The sequence below is a fragment of the Vanacampus margaritifer genome, chromosome 20 (genome assembly GCF_051991255.1).
Source record: "Vanacampus margaritifer isolate UIUO_Vmar chromosome 20, RoL_Vmar_1.0, whole genome shotgun sequence".
Taxonomy (NCBI): domain Eukaryota; kingdom Metazoa; phylum Chordata; class Actinopteri; order Syngnathiformes; family Syngnathidae; genus Vanacampus; species Vanacampus margaritifer.
Genome location: NC_135451.1, coordinates 17,908,533 through 17,927,320, shown reverse-complemented (window position 1 = coordinate 17,927,320; position 18,788 = coordinate 17,908,533). Strand labels below are relative to the sequence as shown.

Genomic DNA, 18,788 nt, shown 5'->3' with positions numbered 1-18,788 from the left:
AACACAAACGTTACCTTGCTTTGGAATTGCACCTCCGCAAGGCCACGCTTTGCCATCCACAACTTGACCTAACAAAAAAAAAAAATACAGTAAGTCTTCCATCTTGTGAAGAAGACTTTACATACAAACCTGTGGTTACTTCCTTAATAATATATGTATATATATATATATATATTATTAAACTAAAAACGTTTTTATTTCCTCTACAGTCGACCGCTGCCATTGGTGGGAATTTACGACTGGCCCGCCCACAAAGAGCAAAAACACATTTAATTGACATCAATTGAAATGCATTATAATAAAAAAAAAATCTTCAAGAAACACTGATAAACATGCAACAACAAAAAAAATCTTATTTCACGGAGCTAATCAATTCTCTAATTGTCAGTGGCTACATTTTGTGGTTTGTTATTAACCCAAGGTTGAAGAACGTCTTTCTTTCTTTTTTGGTACACACAACCTTGTGCAACGCCGCCATCTTAAATGCCTTTGTTTTGTTTTCTTTCCCTGCTTTGAAAATGTGCCTTGCAACAAAATGTTTCTCTCTCTCCCGAGGACATGGAAACATTCGAGACATCAAGCAGACTCGGCGGGAATGTCAAGATTTTCGCTTTTGACTGAAAATTCACACGAGCGCACACTGACGCATTTTTGCTCTTTGACATCTAAAGCCAAACACTTTTTGCAGCAATCCTCGGCTGAGATCAGAATTGTTCATCATCGTCACTCAAGACAATTTGCAGCACGACCCTCCAACCTCACAACTGTGGAGCAGACGTGCTAACCACTAGCGCACCGTGCTGCTCATCTTATGTTGTGTTTTCTATCATTTACTTTGCTCAAGTCGTAAGAACGTCAATCCCTACATTTGCGCGGTTTTGTGCAATTCTTGTGTCCATTCGCATCTTTTCCAAATCATTGCGTTCCAGCCAAGTGTTACATCAAACCATTTCCACTAAACCTCTGCAGTTTTTCTTTTGTCCTGAGATGAGCTGACAGATGGACGGACGTTTACCTCAACACTCCCGCTCGCTCGGGTAAATCCACCAAAACTTTTCCACTTTCCTTCTCCCATCGTGTGCTCATCGTTTGTTCAGGAAGGAAGGAGCGGGGCAGCATGACAAAAAAAAAGAGAGAATTATCACGGCTTTAATCAACAAAAGGAAGAAATTACACAACCTGGTCAAAGACGATCCAAAACACACACACACACACATATATATATATATATGTGTATATATATATATATATATATAACTAGTATCTTGCACGTTTTTATTCTTCGGAACATAAATGATCATTAATGTTCTTCTATTACAGGACTTTATTTGGCGTTTTTGTAAGGGAAAGAGCAAAGACGTCACCTCATTTTCCACCTGAGACAAACATTTCCACCACTTCCTGCTTTTCTTCTTCTACTTCTCTTCTTACATTTACTGAAAAGAGCATCCCACCCCCTAGTGGCAAATTTCTGTATGACTTTATCACGACAACCGTAGGTAGTACTGACCTTGCTGATTTTTTGTCATCACGAGTGACCACACACTTTTACGCGGTGTTATAAGTGTTGTAATCCCTTCCACTAATGACGACAAATGTCCTCTCCCAAGAACACTTTCCATTGTCTGCTCGGACAACAGCAAAGCCGAGAAAGAGAAGAGAAAAGGCTGAGGTGGCAACTTTGTTGTTCTTCCTGCACAGAAGCCAAGAATGACGTCATTACACCGCCAAATCAATCTCCTCCTTGATGACATGATTGTACAACTTTCTTCTACTCTGATTGGCCACTTTTGTTTTTTGGCTTGTATTTGACGGACAGAATGTCAGAAATGTTATTTTGATTTTTTTCTCTCTCTCGAAGGAATCACGTCAGATTTCTCTCATCCTCGGCGTCAGGTCCAAATAAGCCCACGCGGCGGCTTTCAAGTGAAGTTTCATCTTGTTGGTCCTCGCTCGGTGGCGAGGAGGCACTCGATAAGCTTTTGAGCCCCCTCCCGTACGCTTTCCCACAGGGATGAGGGTCTCCATGGGAGTGTGTGTGTGTGTGTGTGTGTGTGACGCACCAGCCATGATTGAGGGGGGAGAAAAAGAAGAAAGCCTGTGAATCATTTTAGACATTCTTTCAGGAGATTGGCTGCAATGTCTGCGTGTGAATGTACATAGCACGTCCACACGGTGGCGCTGCATATTTGTAGCAAATATGCATTATATATATATATATATATATATATATATATATATATATATATTTTAAAAGCGTTTTGTGTTATTTTAACAAATCAAACAACACTTTCTAAGCAGTCGATTTATTTGTAATTGGGGGAATTTCTTTAAGACTTTGCATCACCAGCATCCTCCAAATCGGTCGTTTACATGACACGTGAAAAGATTAGCCTTAATATTAGTTTTAGTCATAAACTGACCTCAGATTAGATCAAGACATTCTGTTTCGCTTTTGTGGAGGCCACCTACAAAATGCAACCCGGTGACCCTTGAAAGCACAATGACCAGACGGCTCTGACAATGACGGTGTAGTTGCGCCACCTCGCGGTTAAGATAGTCAATTAGTTTCATTCATTCATTCATACATACATATACACACACATATATAAATAAATATAAATATATATATAAATAAAATAAAACGCCAAACGTAAGGGCCTGTCCCTAGTGCGGCTTGCCGGGCTAGAATGTTGGGAGTGTTTATCCTGGTCAGTGAAAGGCCTTCTTTGTCATCACACTTGTACCGTCTTCAATAATTAGTGGTGCGGCGAGGCAGCAGGTGTGGCAATGAGGAAAACAGTGGAGCACTTGTGGCCGCCCCCGTCAAGCCTCTCTTGTTGCCTAGCAACCAAAACCCTGCCAGAGCATTTCCCAATCTTTAGCAGGACGCCCCATTTCTGGAGCGAAAGGTCAAAAACACACGGACGCGCTCATTTCAGACAATTACGAAAAGTTCAATCATACTTGATCCATTTCTGGATGCTCCAGATTAGAAACACTCAAAATGAAGTTACTAACAAAACTAAATACACACAAAAAAAAAATGAGAGTCAAGTCTTGTAGGTCACATTTAATGCCCTGGGCTTTATTGTCTTATTTTAGTGAGAGTTCCGTCACATTTTTTATTTTTAAACATCTTTTCAGCCTCCAGGTGGAACAAGTAAACCTCAAGGACACATTTTGCCAGCAGAGCCAGCGTTGAAGATCACCCCCCCCCCCCATCCCACCCTCACCCACAAAGCGCACGAGCACTACTAAGTAATGCTGCCTTTGTGCTGGACTCTTCACAGAAGAGAGGACATGAAATTCCCCAAAGGAAGGCACCCAAAAATACTTGTGGTTTTGTTGGCCGCAAAGCCATCTGGAGAGATCCTTTTTTTGTGTGTTTGTTTCAAAAAGAAAGCAAAAAAGAAAAAGAAACAAAAAAGGGGGCGGGGGGGGATCTTCCTTCCCCTTATTTTGCTTCTCTCCTCAACAACTGGAATGATGAAACGCGTCATCTCGCCTCCCTCATCGTCATCGAAGCATTGAACGAATCAAACCATGATATGACATTTAAAAGCTTACAATCGAGTTTACCACAAGAACACAAAATACAAAAATAACTCTGAATACAAAAAAGTTGGTGGGATTAAAAAAAAATAAAAATAAAAATAAAAAGTGGGGCTTGTTGCATGAAATAATGAAGGATGTTCGATCCCCTTCCAACCCAAAATACAAAAAGCAGCATCGTCATTGTTAAAAAAAAAAAAGCCATCGACGGAAACAAACAAAAACAAAATCACAAAAATAGTGCTTTAAAACGAAGCAGCAAAGGCTTCTGGGAAGAGACTTTCTTCCCTGTTTGAATACGCGCCGCCGTCACTTTTTTTTTTCCTTCCGACGTTGACCACGTAAAAGAAAGACAACTGGCGAGTCTGCGGCCGGCAAACACGTACAAGAGCACAGGAAGCTAAATAAAGTACAGTGTACAAATCAGGAGAATCCAAATATGAAAAAAAAAAAAGTGTAAACACGGCACAATAAATAGATCAAAAGCAGCATCTCGCACCATGCACGTGATAAAACGTCTCTATACAACTCACGCACGCACATGCGTACACACACACACGCACGCACGCACCACTTTTGACTTTTGTCGCCCTCTTTTTCGCTCTCAAGTGCAAAACATCACAAACGCTTGGACGTGTATTCAAGTGCTATGTACAAACGAGTCCTTACTGTACACATATGCACAACGCACGCACGCACGCACGTCTCGCAGCGCTAACGAAAACAAGTCGAGAAAAAAAAAGAGCTTTTGCAAAGGACGGCGATCGGCTCGTCATCCTTTTCCGTCCCCACCGATGCTACGATGCACAGCGGCCGAAAAGCAAGCGCCGGCCGCCATTACGTGACTTCCATGGCCACCGTGTTGTCCACGATGCTGTTCAGCGACGATTTGTCCTCCTCGCGCTTCTCCCTGCCCACAACACGCAAAACACATTTCACATCCAACTCGTGAATAACAAATTGAAACGATTATGATTAATCATAAAATGCAATTGGATTTGACGTCCGACAACTCCGTTGGACTCAAGAGATCTTTTGTTAGCTGGTAAATGTGAAGGCGGGCTACGATTCCATACCGACGGCTACCATTTGGCTCGGGATTCAAATCGGTCCTGGTTCGGTTCGATTCTTAGGGAAGCTATTCGAGATTCATCAATGACTTACTTGACCACACGTCTCCAAAATTAAAATAAGTTCAATGGTTTTCAAAAGTGAGTTCATCAAGTATGTGACATTTTTCGTCACATTTTGACGAGTCAAAGAAAGAAAGAGTGATGGCCGCCTAACGCGCCGCAAGGATTTGCCAAGGGAAGAAGAAGAAATGAAAAAAAAAAAAAAAGCAGTAGTCAAGACAACGAATGTGCGACGCATCGCTAGAAAAAAAGCGTTTCATTGGCACCGTCGGCGTCCTCACCTGGAGTTGATGTCGATGGCCGGCGTGGCAGAGACTTTGGGCTTCTGCAGGTTGCTAGCGGCAGACAGTTTTAAGGCAGCGGGCGGCACGCCGGCCAGGGCGCGGGGCAGGTGGCGGTTCGACGGCACGCTCAGACAGATGTTGTTCCCGATGAGGACCTGAGTGGCGGCGGGGGCGGCGCCGGCCCCGCCGCATCCCAGCAGGCCCAGCGCGGCGTGGCTGCCCGGGGCGGCCGCCAGGGAGACGGGGACGGCGTTGGCGGCGGCCGGATGGGGCGGGGGCTGCAGGAAAGCGGGCGCCGTGTGGCCGGGGTGAAGCGCTGTGGCCGCCGGGCTGGACAGATGCAAACCTTTCAACACGCCTGACGACAAACACATTTACGAGGAATCAACGTGCTGAAGCGCAACTTCACAAATGGGCTTCAAGTTACATGTTGGATTATTCAACATTTGCTCTCTCACTGCAAACACGTATTTACTTCCAATATCGGTTATCGGCCCCCAAAACTACTACTACTACAAAAAAAAAAAAATCATGATACAAAAGCATGCCTCCGATCATCGGCAGTTACAACGTAACGTAAATCCCCCGCCCGAGGTCAAGGGTCGCCACGTCGGGCCGCTTTCAATCACTTCATTCAACAACAAGCACATTCAGTCAAGTCAGCCAAGTCATTTACTGACACCCACGTCACTCACCAGGCCAGGCCCCGCCTTCTAAGCCATACACACCAAAAGCAATTTCGGTGCCACAATGGCTAATGTGTACAATACTTGATTGTAGAGATAGAGCGATATGTCGTTTTTTTTTTCAGGGCAGATACCGATTATCAGTAATAACCGATATTTGGAGCCGCTTTCCATTTTCACTGGAAGGGAAAATATTGTCCACGGGCTGAAATGCAAGCAAGACGGCAACAAACCTGCCCCCAGGACGCCGTTGACTCCGCCGGCCAGCACCAGCTCCTCTTTGGACTTGAAGGCCAGCAGCTGGTCGGCGGTGACGAGGGCCGAGGCGGCAAACTGGGCGCTGGCCTGGTCCAACGTTTTGGACACCAGAACCTGAACGCACGACGATGACGAGGTGAGAAAGAGCGTGGCGAGCGTGTCCGCCTTTTGCCGGCGTGCCACCACCTGACTGATGAGCGGGCCGGCGCCGCTCAGGCAGTTGTTGGCGTGTTGGATTTGTTGCCGCTGCTGCTCCTTTTGCTCCTTCAGTCGCTGTTGCTGCTGCTGTTGTTGCTGTTGTTGCTGTTGTTGTTGTTGCTGCTGTTGCTGCTGCTGCGGTTGCTCCTTCTTGTGTTGTTGCTGCTGATGTTGGCTCTGCTCCAGCTGCTGCTTCTGCATGACGGCCAGCTGCTCTTGATGCTGCTGGTACTGCTCCGCCGTGAACGCTGAAGCGGGCAAAAGACGACGCCGGTCAAGTTGATGGTGAAATTAAAAGCTTGGAGCCGAGCAAGCGTGGAAAACGAACTTGGGCAACCCAGTTGAACACTTTTTTTTTGACTTGACGACCTTTTCAGCTGCTTTGCGATTGATTTCTTAATATTGTCACAACCACTTTTTATTCGAATTCTATTGCTCATTTCTCCAGCCAGGACTGCGAACTTGCACTTTGGCAAATGAAAATGTAGTCAGCCATTAAAACCTCTTTTGGGAATTCCAATTGCTCCCTTTTACAAAAACGGTTTAACAATTTCATCTGCTAGAAAACACATTTTCCCTCCAAGCGTTTCGTCGAGATTGAACCCAAGTCAATCCATGGAAGAAATGTCAACATCCGTGCAATATGTCAAAATATGAAATTGTATGCTTTGATCTGACTTTGACCAATGAGATCATGTTAAACGTGCATCACCAACCAATAGGTGAACATCGTCGAGGGGCGTGACTGACGACACTCAATAACTTCAATATACATGTATTTAAAAAAAAGAAGTTATTATAATGATTGTTTGGTTTACAACACATTGAGCCTGCTTATTTTACTGAATGAACATCCATCTCTTTTATTAGATAATAAATGAGTCCTTTCTTTTGCTACATGTTAAATATTATTGTTATTTTTCAAATATTGTGCAGCCTTAATTGAAACCCAAATTGTATCTTTCAATACATTGAAAAATGTACTTTTCATGGGTTTCAATTGGCCAAAATTGGTCACGTGATCACCAAAAAAGTAAAATCTGACATTAATTGTCCAAGAGCTGCCACGTGCGTTTGGAGTTATACAATATTGGAAAAACATGCGATATGCAAGTTGAATATCGCAATAGCGATATTTAACATGTCTCTAAAGAAATTATATTTTCATTATCTAATTAAATAAACAATCTCTTAAAATGTGGGACATGAGCAGACTATGTACAGCAATCCGATTTAAACATTGCAATTTAGGCTACATAGCTCGGCGGCGTCATAAGACTCGCTATTGTGAATTGTGAAAACAACACAAACTCACTTTTGACAAGAGCAGCTGCAGCGGTGCGGTTCTGCAGCGCCGATCCTCCAGATAAGCTCCGAGTTAGTCCCGATACAGCCCGACTCAAATTCTCAAATCCTTTCAGAGACGAGACCCCCGCGTCCAAAGCGTGCTGGGATAGCGTCCGTGGCCGGAAATGCCTCCAGCGGCACGACTTTATGTTCACAAGAATGCGGCTGAGGTCCACGGCCGCGCTGGACGGCGAACACGATGATGCGATGGACGCGGAGGAGGAAAGAGGGCGGGAAGAGCCAGCGGGGTCCGAGGTATTGCTTCGTGAGGTACTGGAGTTGCGGAGCGGAGAACTCGGAAGTGACCGGGTGAGCGCGTCGGGCTGCGGGTCCGGGTACTGACAGACGGCGTCCAGGTCGGCGTGCGCCCGATCCAACAAGAACCTGAAATCAGACAAACACAACGTTACACTCCAAAAATGAAAACGGATAAAGATTTGCAAAAACATGCGGCAACAATCAGCACGTGCGTGCGGCCGCTTTCCAAACTCAGTCACTATTGACGGCTACAGAAGTCAAAGTTTAGCGGACGGCAGCTGAAACACGCCGTCCGCTCAGCCGTGCACTTCCGAGGTGACATGCGACAAAACGACGGAGGCCGTGTTGTCAAGCGCCATTTGGGCCGCTGTGAGCCAAAGCGGGAGCGGGTTCAACATTTTAGCAAGCAGCTTGACGTTGACGTGTGCCAAAAGGCCGCCGGCGTGCCGCCACCGCGTCGTCGTGCCGCCACCGCGTCGTCGTGCCGCCACCGCGTCGTCATCCTGCTCAGTCAGCATCAACTAAGACGTCCGCCCTCAACATCCTGACCCGAGTTGAAACGCAAATGAGCTCCAACTTGTCGGTGAGCGCGCCTGGCTGGCCAATTGCCGGCAGCATGAAATCTATCGGTTAAGCCGCGGTCACGTTCACGTGCGACGGCGACGCCGCATCTGCAAGCTGATTGGCTAACGTGCGTGTGCGCTCACCTGCCCCCTCGGCCCACGCGGCGTCGAGCCAGACCGACGCAACGCCGCGGCGTGTTGAGGGAGGTCAGACAGTAGCGGAAGCGCGGGTGGCCCAGGCCGCCCTCCAGCGGGCTCACCCACGGCCAGCTGCCGCTCCGGCCGGGACTCGACTGCAAAAACACAACAACAAACGATATCAGGCGCTCTTGGTGGGCGCGCTGCTGACTCACGGGAGTGCGCTAAAAATAGAAGCGCAGCCGAGCGAGGGAAAGGAAGCACTCACGGCGTAGTAATGACAGCCCGCCTTCCTCCTGAACGCGTAGCAGCCATCTGGGTCGTTCTCCTCTTCTGCCTCGGAAGAACCTGAATGAATCTGCGGCGGAGAAAAACAAAACAAAAAATGTTGTTGTTTTTTTGTTTTTTACAGAGGCAGCACGGCTGGAATTTTTTTTTTTCCCATGTAAAACAAAAGATGATTTTCGAGTTCCCTGCCAACCCAGCGCACATTTTTGTAAACATTTAAGACAATTCAGATGATTCAACAAACCAAACACAAATTTCTGGAGCTCTTAAAGACAATAAGCGAAAAGAAATGTTTTGTAAAGACTGATTAATCTTCTGCAAACCACTGAAGGCCAATTTTCATCTTCAGCAAATAGAACGGACATTTTGGAAAGTTTGGCGACAATGTTTTTGTAAACGTCATTTTTTGTCCTGAGACTGAAAAAAAGTCCAGCAACATCTGGAATGACTGCAGACTTTTGCAGGGAAGTTCCGAGCGACGACGGAAGGCGGCGCCGCATTTGCTTACCTGTGAGAAGTGTTCGTCGTCAGAGCTGGGAAAGTCGTACTGATTGAGGTCTTTGACATTGAAGATCGAAGGTCCCACGTGATGAGGCGCTGACCGAGGGGGGAGCTTGGGCTTCTTTTCATATTTCCTTTTGGTTCGCACAACCTCCGTCTTCTCCTGCTGGAGGGGAGAAAGAGAGAGAGAGAAAAGGGGGAGGGGGGAGGTGAATGTTGATGTATCCCGCACAACACCATGAAGACGTCCCTCTTTGTAGTGAGGCATTGACATGCAGATGGGACACGTGCCAGATGCTGTCGTCACCGGGCCAGATGGCGGTAACCCCCCCCCCCAAATTAACCCCCACCCCGACTGACTGATCACATTCAGGCAAGGATTATGCAGAAGGACAGCAAAGAAGCCAATCAACGACTACTGAGGGGAGGAAAAAATGCATCTGGGAAACAAAAGCTAAAAGGGGGGTCGGGGGGGGGGGTCGACAGGCTGCTGGTCACCAGAGATAATTAAGTCCTAATGACGACGGATGACACGAGCAACAATAAAGCCGTGTAATGAGGTGTTACCACGCAATCCAAATATTTTGGGTCCACAAATACAAAAATGACAAAGTGCTAATTAACAGGCTGGCCTCGAGCCACGCACCAACGGCAGCCACGCACCAACGGCAGCCACGCACCAACGGCAGCGTGCTGGCGCGAGCGCTTTTACCTTCTTGTAGTCCTTCATGTCCAAGTGGTCCTGGTGTCGGTATTGGTTGGCACTGGGAATAACGGGGATGGTGTAGACGGGCTTGACCAGAGCCTGCTGGGCCAGCGCCTCCGCCATCACCTCGCTGCCAAAGTCCGGCATCACCTTCCTGTTTGGGCAGGTCAACACGTTCATTCCCACCACAGGTACACGTACAAATAAATGTTGCGGATGATTCAGAAAAAAAAAAACACACACACTTGAAGTGGACGTGTGAATTTCCAGTCACAGATATTTAAGGCAATTTCTTTCCCCATTATTTCAATGTGCTTGGATAATTATTTCTATCGTATATTGTTTTGCAATAGGAGGGGGAAGAAAATAAAATAAAAAGTCAAACTATTCTATCAGCTATTTGCAGACACACTCAAGTCCAAAATACATTAATTGGAATCTTTGAGAAAGAAAAAGTGGCTTTTGAATGGAGCAATTGAGTGGAGCGCGTCGGCTTCGTGACGGAGCGCGTGCACCTGCGCCCCGCGAACCAACATCAGCAGCACACGGCGGCGCCAAGCACAGAGGAGGCGTGGAGAGCGTGCCAACGCTGGCGTGCGGCGCCCGTGCGCAGCCACAAGCGGAAATTGGAACGTCACCACAAATCAAAAGCACATGAAGGAGACAATTTGCGCTGACGCTTTCACAGGAAATTCATTCCATTTGGGCGTCGTGTTGGGATGGATAACAAAGGCTGCGCTTTGGGAGACGAGGGACATGTCAGCGCGCCGAGGTTCGAAGAAAAAAAGCCAGTGAGACGTCGTCGCTGGCCTTCGCAACACGAAGGGCCGACACATCGACAAGCAAAAGCAGCGAGCGCGGCGCCGTCTTACCGCTTCTCGACGATCTCCAGCGTGAGATGCAGCATTTCCCGCTTGCTCTTCTCCCGCCTCTTGATCATCTCCAGGATGGTGACGGCGCGGCTCAGGTCCCGGCGAAGCTTCAGCATCTTCTCGTACGACGCCTCGTCATTCTTACGGTTCTGAAGAGGGCAAAAGAGCAAGGTTTTGCGCCCGCGTCCACTCGACGCCACTTTGCGACGCGCTCGCGGCCGACCTTGCGGGTCTGCATCTTCTCGGTCCGTCTGCGAAAGGCCACGTAAGGGTCGCTGGTGCTGGAGCCGTCCCTCTTTTCCTGCTTGATGTTGGAGACGAAGGTGCCCAACTTGCACAGCTTCCTCTTGCGGCTCCAGTAGTCAAACACTTCCTTGATCAGCTCGTCGTCCTCCTTCAGCAGCAGCTTGGCCTCTTGGAGACTGACAAACTGAAAAACGGCAACAGGAAGTCAAAAGCCCGCCAAATGTAAACATGGCATAATGGCAGAGAAAGCAAAGTGAGCACTTTGACATTTGCGTGAACTGACAGTCGGTAGAACTTCCGCTAAAAAAAGCCGATTGCTCTTTGCCAAGGTAAACAACATCTTACGTTGTTGTTCGGGTTGTGCATTGCCAACAATGCATGTGATGGTTCAGGGGTCGCGATAGGACACGTTTATTTGGCCTTCGGGGCGATACATAGCCCATATTTTGATGAAAAGTAAACCCAAATGCTATTTTTATGCTATGCTGGATGACAGAGATGTTCTCGTCAAACGTGAGCAGCGCTTCCAGTTTACTGCCGGCTGCGTGTCGTGCACAGCGAAGAGCATTTTTGGGAGCCCAAATTGTGGTTGTTAGCAGTGTTAGTGTACGATCACGCCAGAACTGGGACTAGAGCGTTGTTTGCGGAAAGGCGTGTTCTACACACCAAAACATAAGATTGCATGTGGACAAAATGTAGAAATGTGATTATAAAAAAACAACAACATTTGGAGATGTTTTGACACGTGCAGCCTTTCCTTTACCTGCTGTCCGCTGCCTTTCTCCAGGCGGTCGATCATCTCTTCAAACTGAAGTGCGGTGATTTCCATTTTCTTCTTTAGCTTATTCACAAAAGTCTCGTCCCCTGAATCGAGGTCGTAGTCCGGCTGTTCCGTATCCAAACCGAAAGCTGCGGCGGCGGCGGGACGAGAGAGAGCGAGAAAAGATTTTCATTGGCAAAATAAAGACAATTTTAAGTAGATTGACAAAATTATTTGACAAGTAATTGATTATCAAATTAATCAACAAATATTTCAATAGACCGAGTAACCGTTTGGAGAAATTTCTAAAATTGTCCAAAACCATCGGTAACATAGTACAACATCAATCCCCGCCTTTTTTAATCACTTATACAGATACGAAATACAAAATAAACACCAATCACTGGTTAAAAAACAGTAAACGGAGGAAAAAATGCTTTTGTAATTCAAATGAATCCAATTAGTCGATAGCGTAACTGATTCTAAAAATAATGGCTAGTGAAAGCACTCATTTTAAGTGATCCACACACCTAAAACCATTGGTTTTCTTTCACTCCAGAAAAAAAAAAAAAAAAAAAGATTCACGGCATGGAGGAGAAAAAAAACGATTTCCAGCATTTGTTGATGCTGCGTGTAAAACAGCAGCAGCCGCAGCACACATGCAAGCGATGACGACAAGGGTGACTCACGCTGTATGTGAATAAGCTGCTTTGGCATTTTGAACTCCCCGGGGTAGAGCGACTCGTAGTGCGTGATGTTGCGCTCGGCCTCGGGCACGGGGATGACCATGTTGTCCCGCTTCTCGCCGTAGACCTGCTGCGCCGAGATGGCCCGCTGGAGATGGTGCTCCTGTCAGGAGAGCACAAACGCCAGCCGTGAAACGCGCGGCGGCGACACGCTGCAATCGTTACGTCGCACATTCCGCTCGACTCCATCGGCAGCGGGAGAAAAGCCGTCCAACCTGGATGACAAACGTCTCAGAAAGGGATCAAAGACACAATTACGTTGCGCTTCCAAAAAAAAAACAATCGACTCAGCACAAAAACAAACAAAACGGCAGTTTGCTTGTTTTGGTGCAGGAGGAAGTTTCAATGAACTGATTTAATGGTTTCATCTCGCTTGGAATTGATCTCGGTCAATAACTCACAAAAACAACTTAAGTGCCTTCGGATGGACAGGTAGAGGGCATTATGCAAATTCTTGCTGAATAAATTCCATAAAACACCGACTGAAAAGCCGTTCCGTCGACAGAACGCAGCGGAAAGCAGAAACTTTTAAGCGTGTCACATTAACCAAATTGATGTCTACAAGCAGACAGTGACAAACAAAACAACAACAACAACAACAAGCACTTCTTAAAACGCCTTCAATGTGAGCTTCTCCTGCCCTTGCGGGTATTTGAAGCAGGACGCAACAGATGGCTGAAGCAGTTACGACTTGTTCTCGCAACTATTTGGACACAACTCCCACCCGTTTCCACACGTCACAACATTGACACATTTTCTTGGCCAGTTTCGGCAAACGGGGGTCAACGTTTGGCAGCATGCAAAAATGTGTCAAAAACGCGTCAGGAACGTGCGCTTCCCTCCGAGAAGCTGCACGACAATGATTTGAACAACCATCGACTTCATCAAAAAGGGACGTTTGCTTAGAACGACAGAAAAATATCGCATGACGGCATTTCTGAGAACGTCATGAAAGGAAAAGCCACGCGGCATCCCTCCTAATGCTTTGCTTACCCGTTGCATGGTGAGACGCGCTTTCACAAAGTCACGGCTTGAAAACCACAAAAACATTTCCATTGGTGATTTGCGCTTTTATTGATTTTTTTGAATTTGTCATCATTGCAGGCGAACTGACATACTTTTCCTCAAGATCATCACATAGTCAGAATCGGCCTAATCCCACCTGATGCTTTTGGATTCTCTCATACATTAGAAACACACCAATGAAGGTTGTTCTGCCTCTTGGGCACTATTTTTTATTTTTTTTGGCAAGAAGACAATCATTTTTTTTAACAACCAAGGTCATCTTGTGCTTACTTTCACCACACTCAAATAAACCAAAAGGACAAAGAAAGCGACAGAATCTCATCCATCCATCTATCATCTACCGCTTATCCGGGTTCGGGTCGCGGGGGCAGCAGCTTTAGCAGGGAAGCCCAGACTTCCCTCTCCCCAGCCACTTCAAACAGCTCCAGAATCTCAATAACAAACCAATCACGACAAACGTCTGTTTGATCAAATCCAATAATCATAAACCCGCCACCAGAGAACACAAAAGCAGAGCTTGCAAAAAAAAAGAAAAGAAAAAAGTTCACTCGCTTCATTTTCTGTCATGGCCGCGGAGCTGAATAGAAGCAGAGTCCAACAGAGAAGAACAAAAGAAAGAAAATAATTCATAGCACTGCACGTTCTTCCAATTAAACGTTCCAAAGCAAAAGAAAACGCCTTCAAAAAAAGAGAAACAAGATGTTGCCAAAGCAACCAACGCGTGGCGCCGCCAGCAGGTGTTTTCAGCAAAATGCTTTTGGATTGCGTCGAGGCTGCATCGAACCACCAGAACATTTCTTCCAATTGACAACAAATGCAAACTTACTGACCAAATTCATTCTCTGATGAACGCACAGTAGATATGAAAACAGCACGTGCTCCAGAGTTAATTGCAACAGGTGTGTTACCGAGGTCACTTTATGCTCTCGGGCCAAAACGCGGTCAGTCAAGTCCACTCCCGTGTTCCACTGACCCCCGCACAGGATGTAGGTCATGGAGCTAAGCCACGCCGCCTGTAGTAAAACGCTCCTCTTTATCTCTTTTGTCACTCGGTTATGTAATGCCGCTGGAGGGGGCGACGGGAGGGGGGCCGGGTTTCTGCTGACTTGGCGGGCTCGCCGGCGTTTTCCTGACGCTTGTGTCTGCCGCTCAGCATCACAGATGGGCTCTCCTGCTGATGAGCTGTGGGACCGAAGCGTGCCAGTGCAGCAACGTGGAGGAAAAACAGGCCTCAAATGCCACCGCAGTGACTGCGTTTCAACTTTTGCAGCAAAAAGTGGTGGAAAAAAGGGTTGTAAAATACGAGAGCTAATTGGAATTAATAAATATGTAGGAGTGCAAAAAATATCACATGCCCTTGCAAACATATTTTTAAAAAAGAGCAGAGTTGATTATTTATAAATGTGGAGTGTAACACTTTGACCAACTACAGATTTAATATTCATTTGTCATATCTCACAAGGGAGCATGTTTTATACAAACTATCAGAACTCAGCAGTCTCGCAAAACATACAGTGTGTTTTAAGAAAATATATTAACACCTGGAGTTTAAAATAAATTGAGTGTACTAGTGACTTTCCAAACAACCTAACATAGATATAACCTGTGAAAAAGCACAATTTTGAAACATAACTTCTAACTTTAAAGGGGGGAGATAAGTCATGATAATATGGGGAAATGTAAAAAAATAAAATAAAAATAAACTTAATTGAGAACAAAAGTGGCTAAAGCAATATCCAGGTCCATTCGAGTTCGCTCCAGTGTTATATAGTTAGCGGGCGCGACAGTCCACGTGCACTGATTGAAAAGGCAGATGTAAAAACGAGGCCTGCATTCAATTCTCTCCTTAGCCGGCACCGACAAGGCCGAGCCACATGGCCGCCTCCGGAGCTGTCAAGTACGCGGAGGACGCCTGTCAAAAGCCGGCGCAGGCTCAGCGTCTCCCCCTGGCCTTCGTACGCGGAAAGTACACGGCGGCCTAGCAAACTAACCCGCCCGGGTAAAGTCAACAAAATGGTGGAACAGATACACGTCACGTGACTTCTTTGTGCGCTCCCCCGCATTTTGTGGCGGAACGAGCGCTCGCGACGCGGCGGGCCGGCGGCGTGTCAGCGACAAAAATCCCCGCGACGCCGCCCGCCGTGGAGCGGAGAAGCTACGCGGCGATTTGGCCGAGAATCCGTCGTCGTGCGCTCGGCAAGCGCAGACGCGGTAGCCATTTTGAACGAGCCTGCGCAGGCAGCGTAGCGGCTGGGTTGTTGCCGCCAGGTTGGGGGAAAAAACAGCACCGAACACGCCCGGCGAGACTCCACCGGGCCGTAAAAAAAAAAAGCGGAAAAAAAAAGACAACATACCGATTCCTCCTCCTTTTCCATCCCGGTCGGCATCTGCGGCACTGCCCGGTTGATCGAAGCATATTCGTGCAGGTCCGGTAAATCCTCGCAGCGGAAGACGGGCAAGGGCTTACTAGCATCCAGCGCCCGCGCCCGAAACGACAATTTACTCATTATTTTGTTTACAGATCTATTAACAGATGCAGCATAAATGTAGTCTATGTGCGAGGAATCGCGCCTCTCGTTCTCATGGATGGATCCGGGACGGCGTGGTGGAGCGAGCGGGTCGATCGGGGCTCGGCTCGGGTGCGTAACGGCGCGAGCAGAGCCGGGCGGGCCCGCGTCTCGGTTGCTCCGTGTCGGTGTGGTTTCCTCTGGCGCTCCGCTCTCCCTCCCCGGTTCAATGCGCCATGGCCAACATGGCGGACATTAGGAAGTCATGTAGCGCTGGGCTCGCCGCGCGCGGCCCAACCCCCTCCATCGCTCCAACAGCCATTCCCACGCAGCTTGGCACGCGTGCGCGCTCCGCACAGCCGACCGCGGGCTTCGGGGAGGAGAGGAGGGGGAACCGGCCGTGAGGGAGATGATGATGATGAGGGCCACGCACTCTCTCATTTGGATTGTTTGATTAATCATTTTCATTGTATGATTAATCATTTAACCATTTAAAAAATGTTTGTAAAATAGTTTTTTAAAATTAAAATAAGTGGTTGTTTTGAGAGGTAAATTAATTTAAAAAAGCATAAAATATGATTTTGTATGTAAAATAGTTTTTTCAAATTAAAATAAGTGGTTGTTTTGAGAGGTAACTTAATTTAAAAAAGCATAAAATATGATTTTGTATGTAAAATAGTTTTTTTAAATTAAAATAAGTGGTTGTTTTGAGAGGTAACTTAATTTAAAAAAGCATAAAATATGATTTTGTATGTATAATAGTTTTTTAAATTAAAATAAGTGGTTGTTTTGAGAGGTAACTTAATTTAAAAAAGCATAAAATATGATTTTGTATGTAAAATAGTTTTAATTAAAATAAGGGGTTGTTTTGAGAGGTAACTTAATTTAAAAAAGCATAAAATATGATTTTGTATGTAAAATAGTTTTTTAAAATTAAAATAAGTGGTTGTTTTGAGAGGTAGCTTAATTTAAAAAAGCATAAAATATGATTTTGTATGTAAAATAGTTTTTTTAAATTAAAATAAGTGGTTGTTTTGAGAGGTAACTTAATTTAAAAAAGCATAAAATATGATTTTGTATATGTAAAATGTACATAAAATATGTAAATTAAGTAATAAGCAAGGTATTTTACTTTTATTTACAATAAATACATGAAAAGGTTTAATATTCAAAATGTGTATGCAATGCTCATTTGAGTCCATTTAAAAGGGATACTTGAATCATTTAGGTAAGTTAATATTTTAAATAATTTGATAACTAAAAATGAGGAAACCTACCTTGTAATCAATCCATACAAATCTAATTATTTCAACTCAAATGTAAATTGTATGTCATTTTTTTTAAACACCAAATCAATTTGTATGTCTATAGAAAAAAAAAAAGCCTGAAATGTGTGTGCCACAAACATGTAAAGTTTAACTTTGTGTTTATACATAGAGTGATGAAAAATATGGAATAGCTCTTAACCTGGGCTTGCTGGTGGACATTCCAGAAGCATCCGGATGTGAGAGTCTACCAGGAGAAGCATCACCCATTTGGGGGAGAAGTCACACTTGTCCCATCATCCCAAGTGTGAAGCATCTTGGACGACCTACAGAGGTGAGGTGGGGGGGACATGTCGACGTTGTCTTTATTTAAATATATATATATATATATATATATATATATATATATATATATATATATATATATATCACAATTTTTCAGTTATTTAAAAACAAACCATCTTGCTCGGGTTAACAAACACCACTTCGATCAAGTTAGCATAATATTCATCATATAATTAATATAACATATCGATCAAATGAAACGGACATGCAGGGAATGAGAAATAAACGCGAGATTTTGGGGACCAACTTGTCGGACACAGCTGTTTACACAAGGCTGACGTTAGCCTAGCCTAGCCTAGCCTAGCCGCCTCTTTAGCAAGCCTGACCCTGCCTGCGCCATTATCAGCACTTTGCCAACTCGCGACTAACTTGTGCTCGAACCACAGCCGTCCCACCTGGGTCGTCCTCGGCCGGATGGCCACACACCGGACACGGTGAGGTCGGCGTGCCAACGTAGAAACTCGAGGAGCAAAATCGCCGGACTGGAGGAGAAGGATGATGAGGACACATCCTCTTCTTGTGGTTGACATACTCCTGCTAGCCCAATGCTAACAGTGGTTAGCTCCCCGGCAGTTCTCCACGGAAAGGGGGAATAAACAAAACACATTTTCCCTTCAAAAATATCCAAGTGCAAGTCGCAGACAGCAAGGCGTGTGTGTCACGCGAGGATTTCGAGAAAGAGGAGGAATATTGGAATATGCAAACTTCCACTTGCTTTCCGAGGTTACTTCGACAACAAACTAACCAGCAGGAGCCACTTAGCAGGCGACGTGTGATTGGCAGCTCAGGCTTCCAATCACGAGAAGGGACAGCCAACAAGCGAGAGTTCATTGGTTCACAAAACCCCGCCCATCCACTGGAATAATAATGAATCTTTAATGTCCACCAATCAAAATTTGAATTCAGTACACGTTTCTACGTTTATCCTACTCTGGAGTTATTTTATTCTTAAATAGATTTAACTAGAACATTCCCATAGAAAATGTGACTGGTAGAGTATCACAAATTGTAGATACAGTATTTCAATAATCTACAGCATCAAGACGTAGCCACGTTGTATACATTCACACTATGTGTTGTAATGGAGGAGGGAGGCCTGCATGATT

The 18,788-nt window shown here is 45.7% G+C and overlaps 2 protein-coding genes across 6 annotated transcripts in view; both read right to left on the bottom strand.

Annotated features, from left to right (window-relative positions):
• The window catches only part of LOC144040301 (uncharacterized), a 29,925-nt gene extending 28,268 nt beyond the window's left edge, over positions 1–1,657 (bottom strand). For both annotated transcript variants that reach the window (XM_077554410.1, XM_077554411.1), the window contains exons 1-2: positions 1,016–1,657; positions 15–68 (exon numbers count right to left, since the gene is read on the bottom strand). The gene's annotated coding sequence lies outside the window, so the exon portion shown is untranslated. The remainder of the gene's footprint in view (positions 1–14; positions 69–1,015) is intronic.
• Positions 1,658–3,067: 1,410 nt separating this feature from the next.
• LOC144040220 (enhancer of polycomb homolog 1-like) lies at positions 3,068–18,448 on the bottom strand. 4 transcript variants are annotated; one of them, XM_077554220.1, is made up of 16 exons: positions 18,078–18,447; positions 17,540–17,663; positions 15,920–16,442; positions 12,483–12,642; positions 11,797–11,942; positions 11,011–11,217; positions 10,788–10,936; positions 9,922–10,069; positions 9,217–9,375; positions 8,689–8,778; positions 8,427–8,575; positions 7,430–7,845; positions 6,103–6,362; positions 5,892–6,030; positions 4,970–5,330; positions 3,068–4,465 (listed from the first exon to the last, which is right to left on the bottom strand). In XM_077554220.1, exons 3-16 carry the CDS (start codon positions 16,070–16,072, stop codon positions 4,393–4,395), a joined length of 2,610 nt encoding a protein of 869 aa, XP_077410346.1. In that variant the 5' UTR covers positions 16,073–16,442; positions 17,540–17,663; positions 18,078–18,447; the 3' UTR covers positions 3,068–4,392. The 4 variants fall into 4 exon arrangements, with proteins under 4 accessions (XP_077410346.1, XP_077410344.1, XP_077410345.1 ...); XM_077554218.1 differs by having other exon boundaries at positions 5,892–6,362; positions 18,078–18,448; XM_077554219.1 differs by having other exon boundaries at positions 5,892–6,362; positions 9,217–9,372; positions 18,078–18,448.
• Between the last annotated feature and the right edge of the window lie 340 nt (positions 18,449–18,788).